The sequence below is a fragment of the Triticum urartu genome, chromosome 2 (genome assembly GCF_003073215.2).
Source record: "Triticum urartu cultivar G1812 chromosome 2, Tu2.1, whole genome shotgun sequence".
NCBI lineage: Eukaryota > Viridiplantae > Streptophyta > Magnoliopsida > Poales > Poaceae > Triticum > Triticum urartu.
In genome coordinates, this window is record NC_053023.1 from 45798920 (window position 1) to 45806241 (window position 7322).

Sequence of the window (7322 nt, forward strand, 5' to 3'; positions counted from 1 at the left end):
ACGTGTTGATCAACGGGAGCGGCTTGCGTTTCGTTCTTTTCATCCGACTTAAAACAAACGTTTTCCTTATTGTATTGCCTCAAAACTCTCACACACATCATGTGTTCAACAATTTCCCCAAAATATTCATATTCCAATCGTTTGCTGTTAAAGCTTTAAAAAATGGATGTATGATATGTTGGTGTAAATATTCATATTCCAGTCGTTACAATTAAAGTTAAAACTGGATGTATGATACATTGGAGCCAATATTCATATTCCAGTCGTTACAATTAAAGTTAAAACTGGATGAATGATACATTGGAGCCAATATTCATATTTCAACTGTGAACGTTTAAAGTTAAAGCTGAAAGTGCTAAAACTGAGACTGGAATAGTAGCCATTTGTAAGTAGGTTAAAAAGTGGCGTGGGAAAAAAATGTTCCGTCGCCGGGACTTGAACCCGGGTCTCTCGGGTGAGAGCCGAGTATCCTAACCACCTAGACTACGACGGAAGGTGATGAACATTTGCAAATATCGCTTCTAGTTACGGAGCACAATGTTTGCTGTAATAAGCTTCAGAGAGACGGCCACGTAATGTTTCTTCCAGACATACAATCCAGGCACAGAGAATAATACAGTACAATCTACAATATACGTGGTAATTATCTCTATGATTTCCTTCCACTCGAGCTAGTTTCTTCTTCATATGATTGAGTGTTTGCTGGGCTCCAGCAGGAGATCGAACGATGTGAGGGAGTAAGGGCTCACTGACACGCCCATCTGCTGCTTGGCGTCGGCCACCGGGCTCGACACCGGCGCCACCTGCAGAATTCCAGCAACACGGTTGCAGAGTCAGCAAACACCAGAGCTAAACAGCTAGAGCGAGCAATTTACCACCTGCAGAGTCAGCAAAAAAAAAAGTGTGGTGGTGCGGTGCTGACCTTTTCTGGCTGCTCGAAGGAGTTCTCGTCGAGCGCCGCGGCGGATGTCAGCACCGTCTTCTTCGAGCCGGAGCTCTTGATGCCGCTCTCCAGACCCGTCACTGTTATGTTGAGATCCATGGCTTTGCTGCCGAAGTTCACGACCTGCGGAAAGATTGTTGTGTTTGGTCATTTTTGTTTCGTAATAAGGTTGGTCAGCAGAGTTTGCTTACTGAAATTTGGAAAAGAAAAAATGGGAGCACCTTTATTTTCAGGTAAGTGCTCTTGTCTTTAGGGCTCTGCCAGGTGATGGCAGATGCAACCATCTGATCGTAGTTGGAGACCTGCATGGCTGTGGGGTGAAAGGTGGCGCCGCTCGAGTCCTTGAAGAAGTGTAGCATCCAGTAGTTTGGGCATCCGTAGTGCTGCCATGAGTTGAACACAATGGCATCTGGGCTCCACCTGTGGAGGGAGCACATAATATTTTCTGCCTTGATTATCCAAATACACGACACGATCGAGGCTGGCAAACCATATCGAAATGTGAAACAATGATTTTAAGATGTTGAATCTTTACCTGCGATCATTGTCGTTTACAAACAGCGGTGCGCAGCTTGCCATCTCGACCACATCACTGCAGTAGAACAATTAAGGGGCAAAATATCAAAGTTTGCAGTGCAACCCACCAGCAATGCAAATGGCAGACTGCCCAGACTTGTTGGGACAGTTAGGCATTATCCTCTAGCATTTGATGTCAAAACCTCAATTTCTACATGGCTCTTAATTATTGGCATCATGAACCAGATTTAGTACCCAGGAGCGCGCACACACACACACAAAAAAAACAGTACAATGAAAAACCAGTAAGAGAACATATAATAACCTGTTCTTCTCTAATCCAACGAGAAATGCAGCTTCTGCAAGTGCTGCTACCAGTGTTCCTTTGCCAGCGTCGTTTCCAGTCACGGCGTACTCACTAACGATTGCCTACAGTTTGACAGTGATTCCACAGGTCATTTCTAGCTCAGAGACTTGGCACAGAACATCACAGATGTAGCATGTCGGGATAGCATTTGGAATTTTGAAACATACTACCTTTGGTCCGCTGCGTGGTGTGTTGTCAAACATACTAGCTCTCGAAAACATGTTAGCAGAAGATGCATAGACCTGCAGCAGAAATGAAGTTTTTATCAATCATTAAGGTTAATTTGTGATAGCAAGCCACAAAACATAACAGAGGAGCCTTACATGAACATCATATAGATCGGCAGGGTTGGATGCTGAAATAGTTGACTTATCACAGCTTGATATAATGTTGATGTCTGGGTAAGCAGCTTTAATCGCAGAATAGAACTTTTGGTAATTGCCTATTAAACCAAGTAAACATTTAGTATGCGCTTTCCTGCTTTATCCATGAGAGAGAAAAATGTGCAAAATCTTTGCGCATACTTTCACTAAGTAGAGAAGCAAGGTTGCAGATACAGGAGTTATCCATAGCAGAAAAATAAATAGAACAAAATCTTTAATCAGAAGTCACATGACCAAAAATTCTATGCAATCATGGCATACATAGAAAATTCTTGATCCACAAACACACTGAATCATGTACAGATTTGTGAACCTAGGAAAGAAGGTTACTGAACTGAACTACAAACCTCTGTAGTAGAGCATCCAACATTCTTGATTCCCTATTGAAACATAATCAAGCTTAAAGGGTTGTGGATGTCCCATTGCCGCACGAACTGAACCCCATGTAGTGTTGGCCCCTCCCCTCGCAAACTCGATACCATCAACAACATCCTGAAATACTACAAGTATGAAGAAAATGCAGGGAAGGCCAGGAAGGCCGTAAAGGTAATGGTATAATAGATTTATTCATTTAAATAATTTCGGAAAAGTACTGGACTAATACTATATAAAAGAAAATTCTAAAAAAATATATAAGAGAAACTTCATGCTGCCTCAGAATGTTTAGCAACTAATCTCTTTTTCTTGGCATCAACAAGAGAACATTATGTGCCGTAATATATTTTGTGGTAGTAACTGAGCCTAGAATGCTCATGGCAAATTTAATCGCAATATAAATCATTTGTTTTGCAAACACACCTGCTACAAAAAATAGGTTGATTTATTCTTAAAATCTTCAACTTACTTTGTAAACCAGTTTGTTTTTGTACTTCTTATGTCTTTGTAGTCACATTTCCTCGTAGAACAAGTTCATGTTGCCAATTGTTTACGAGGTTGGGCATCATATGTTGTTTTCAAACAACAGAGAAGAACACGTATTCCACAAAATTAAATCAGAGATTTCATGACATTAAGTTATCCAGTCAGGTTTCTTTCCTTTATCAAGTGACTGACAAGTATTATTGAAGAACATACCTTCACCAGAGATGCAATTATTGCAGTAGGAACTTCTTCATTAATGCTTGCTCCTGCAGTACCGACAAGCATTTCATAAGACAGATCAAGTGTTTGCTAGAAGCCATACATCTATGTAGACTGAACATACCATCATTCACCACCCAAACAGGGGAAGCACCAAGGTCTTCAGCTAACTGCAGTAAATAAATATCAATATCAACTTATGAAATATACTCATTGGAGAAATTTTAGTGTGTTAAAGTCAAAGACTGTGTCTCTGTTCCATTTACCTGAAGGAACTCAAAGAATCCGAGTCCATCGTCAGTCCAGTATCCCCAGGCATCATTGACATGGCCAGGTCTTTCCTCCCATGGACCCACAGTTTCGCCCCAATGAAACGCATTTCTTAGGTAGTTTCCCATGGCATAGTTACCGCCTAAAATACATTTGATGTGTATCATCAAAATCATGTAATGCTAGTATAAGTTAACCTTGGATGTAATAACCGCAAATATGACAAACCTGGAAACTTGAGAAACTGGGGCTTTAAATTGGCCAACATAGAAGCAAGATCCTTCCGAAAACCATGTCCCTATGAAGAAAACATGTAATGAACAAAAGTTCAAACACGGTACAGGTAAAAGTATACATAGTATTCATTCTCATTGCTTTCTTCAACATAAAGAGACACGGTTCTTCTATGCGGTCTCGGAAGAAAACGAAAATCTCACCCAAAAGGAAGAGAAACAGACACAAAGAAGGCATACCATGTAAGTGTCCGATGGCATAACCGACACTTGATCAAGCCAGACCACCCCCGTTTTAGTGGTTGTAATTTGAAGCCTTGAATTAGTGTTGTTTTGGCTGGAATACAAACGAAACTGTATCTTTGTCCAGTTGGCGAATTGTTTCTTGCCGCCCCTGAAAGCACCAGGGGAGTGCATGTCAGAAATACGCAAACAGAAATGCGGCATTTCTGATAAACTGGTGACAGCATAACATTACGTGATGGTGCGAGAAGCGAGTTTGTGCAGACCGTCAGAGCTTGTCAAAGAAATGGTCAAGGAAACTGCATCTGAAGACCTAATGTGCAGGCTCACCTTATAACCCTTCCTTCTTTCAATGTTCTGGGAAGACGAAAGCAATATGAGGCAAACTTGTAAAGAGATCCATTTCATTTAAAAGGATAATAATGCATTTCAAACCAAATTGAAACTGCCACATACGATCCGTGATATTGTAGACTGAATATGTTGTATTTCTTTTGAAAACAATTCAACATATTATATATGCAGATATATGAAGACAAGAAATATCATACCATGCCCCAGTAACCAGGATTGTAGACCCCAACGCCTCCGGATGGGCAGACATTAGTTCCTTTAGAACCACAAAGAACTTCCATTCGGAGTGCGACCGGGTTACGTTCGAAACAAGATGTCCGATCGGTTCCCACGATGATGCTTGATTCATTTCCTATTATGAACCATGGGTCGATGTTTGATGGTGTATTAGGCCCACCGGCCTCAAAACCTGGAAGTAATTTTATCAGACTACACAACACTGAGCAAGGAAAAATGGAAGTGCAGAATTGACCCTTGAATCATCAACAGATATCGCGACCTTCTGCACAACTTCCTCCAGTATAAGTGTGCATCTACAATAGCCTATATTATACCTGATAACTATGATATGTATTTCCTTACCTCTGTTGCTCACAAGCTCTGCCCACAGCCCACCAGCACCAGCATGGTTGATCTCCTGCAGATAAAACCAAAATAAGATTTGAGTTACTAACTGTTGTTGAGTTTATCCTCTTTGCAGCAAAATCAAAACCGTTTTTCAAGATCCAACTTTTTTGAACTGAGGCAAACGGCGACACGAGCCGCACTCTGTAATCATATGAGATTCAGTTAACCAATATAGGTGCATATACAGTTTAAACTGTAACCAAACAAAATGGCCTTACTGAATGAGAGGAATGTTTATGCTAAGTTTTACCAAGTGGCTAGTACAAACTCGAAAAAAGAGCCCAAAACTTTCAGCAATTGCAGTTGAAAAAGAAATTTACCAAGGGACTCTTATTCTCACCTCAAAAAATATACCGAACATCTTGTCAGGCATCTTCCTCGCAGTCTGCGGCGAGGCATCCACGCTCAGCTGCCCGGCCTGACCCTCAACGAACCTAGCATAGGACGATGCCCAGCACAAGGCACACACCACTACCAGGACACAACGGAGCCGATGACCGGCATACGCCCTCGGCACAGCCATTGTGCTTGTCTGAACTGAACCCGCAGCTCAAATGAAAGAACAGAGTGCTGATTACTGAATGCACAGCCTATATATATAGCACAGGCTCTAGCTCATGCAACCAGAGGCTAGAAGCGTACTGCGTCAAGCAACCAGCAATTTGAGTAAAAAAGGCAGTTCCACGGGTGGAAGCAAAGCTAGCCGAGAAGGCATCCAATGGACGAGGGACGAGGATGGGCACGGATGGGGACGTACGTCAGTATTCTGTTTGAAGCTTTACTCCTCCGTTTTTGCACATCACATCGCGGGGAAGCAAGAAGCAACCATTTCCGTTGATGAATCAGTGCCAGCTACTCTTGCTGTTGACGATTATCCGTCAGTACTCACACTGGAGGCGAAGTCTGCAGAAACAGAAATGGTGGCCGAAAATAAACAGGGACAGTGACTCGGTGCGTTCTTGAGTACAGTTGAAGCCAAAGCAAAGAATATGTGTGTGTTCATCTTGGGATCGACGCTTCTCCTAATTGGGGAACCCAACAGCTCGATGCAGAAAAGATCTGGCCGAGTGCGGGGCTCTCTAGGGTTGCGGCGACTCACCGGCGTCGGGTCCGCGGGAGGATGTGGGGGGGTCGGCGAAGCGCTATGCGGGAGGAGCAGCCGGCTCTTCGAGGGGGCATGTGACGCGGGCGGCGGAGGCGGGGGGCGTCGCCGCATCGCCGTCGCGGGGGAGGCGAGCGGCGAGCCCCGCGACTCGGTTGGGGCGTTGGCCATTGAGCTTAGCTGAAGCTTGAAAATTTTCATTTCCTTGTATTTTTTTCGCGGGAAAACTATGGATTTTTTTTAAGAATAAACTCGGAGCTTAAAACTCACCCAGAGTGGAAAAGTCTCTAGGTAAGGGAATTTTTATTGTTGCTATCTTCATTCTATCGAGTCAAAAAGTAATAAAAATAAACTTCTTCAGACTGAAACTTCTAAAATGGACATCTTGAGGGTCTAAAACTCCAGTTTTCTACCTTTCATACAACTAAGAAAATAATTATTCTAAAGAATTTGTAGGAATTTATTTTACAGAACCTCCTCAGAGATGCTCCTGCAATTTCATTACGAAAAAAATTAGTCACGTTTATACGAAAAATTAGACAAAAACCACTAAACTACATAATTAATAGAAGACAATCACGCCAAAACCGAATACAAACAACCCCTAACTAAAACCAGGCACCACTGCCAAACGCAAACCAATAATCGAGAACCAAAAAAGACCCATGGTAGAAATGAAGATGCTCTTTTGCAGCGGCTTCAAAAAGAAAATGGCACACATTAACGTCAAACGTCACCGATACCGAACCCCGTCGGCACAAAGCTTTTGCCCAGAGCGCACACCACCCCCCACCTAATCTTGTGGGAAGGGATCCGGCCACATCAACAGTTGTCGGTACCTAGAACCAGACAACAAAAGTCTAGTGTCGGGGTGAACTCTTCGATGACGCCTACAAGGACAAAAAACACGACCATGGACGTGTTCTTCACTAGTATCGACCTCCGTCCGCCAAAGCTTTCGCCCAAAGCCCATAGTCCCTCCACCGCGATGAGACTCTTGGGAGGAGTCTCAGCCACCAACGACATCAGACTAGCCAAAGGTACCAAGCCTGGGGTGTTAAGGGCAAACCACACAAACTGAAACAGTGAGCCAACTGCCGCTCAACCCCTCACCACAGCACCACACATGCCACAACACCAGAAGCCTAGCCTTGCCAAGACCACTGTACTACCACATCTAAAACACGCCGGCGACGACACAGAC

The 7322-nt window shown here is 43.3% G+C and overlaps 1 protein-coding gene and 1 non-coding gene across 3 annotated transcripts; both read right to left on the reverse strand.

Moving 5' to 3' along the window:
• Positions 1 to 420: 420 nt before the first annotated feature.
• On the reverse strand, positions 421 to 493 carry TRNAE-CUC. Its single transcript has one exon. It is a non-coding gene; the product is annotated as a tRNA-Glu (tRNA).
• Positions 494 to 496: 3 nt separating this feature from the next.
• On the reverse strand, positions 497 to 6271 carry LOC125535582 (alpha-L-arabinofuranosidase 1-like). Of its 2 annotated transcripts, XM_048698652.1 has the most exons (19): positions 6116 to 6271; positions 5774 to 5919; positions 5357 to 5657; positions 4972 to 5026; positions 4587 to 4798; positions 4271 to 4392; positions 4033 to 4186; positions 3788 to 3857; positions 3556 to 3701; positions 3414 to 3459; positions 3284 to 3336; positions 2557 to 2701; positions 2150 to 2268; positions 1997 to 2068; positions 1785 to 1888; positions 1479 to 1535; positions 1165 to 1363; positions 923 to 1066; positions 497 to 803 (listed from the first exon to the last, which is right to left on the reverse strand). In XM_048698652.1, the coding sequence occupies exons 3-19, from the start codon at positions 5537 to 5539 to the stop codon at positions 684 to 686; spliced, it is 2001 nt and encodes a 666-aa protein (XP_048554609.1). In that variant the 5' UTR covers positions 5540 to 5657; positions 5774 to 5919; positions 6116 to 6271; the 3' UTR covers positions 497 to 683. The 2 variants fall into 2 exon arrangements, with proteins under 2 accessions (XP_048554609.1, XP_048554608.1); XM_048698651.1 differs by having other exon boundaries at positions 5774 to 6270.
• Between the last annotated feature and the right edge of the window lie 1051 nt (positions 6272 to 7322).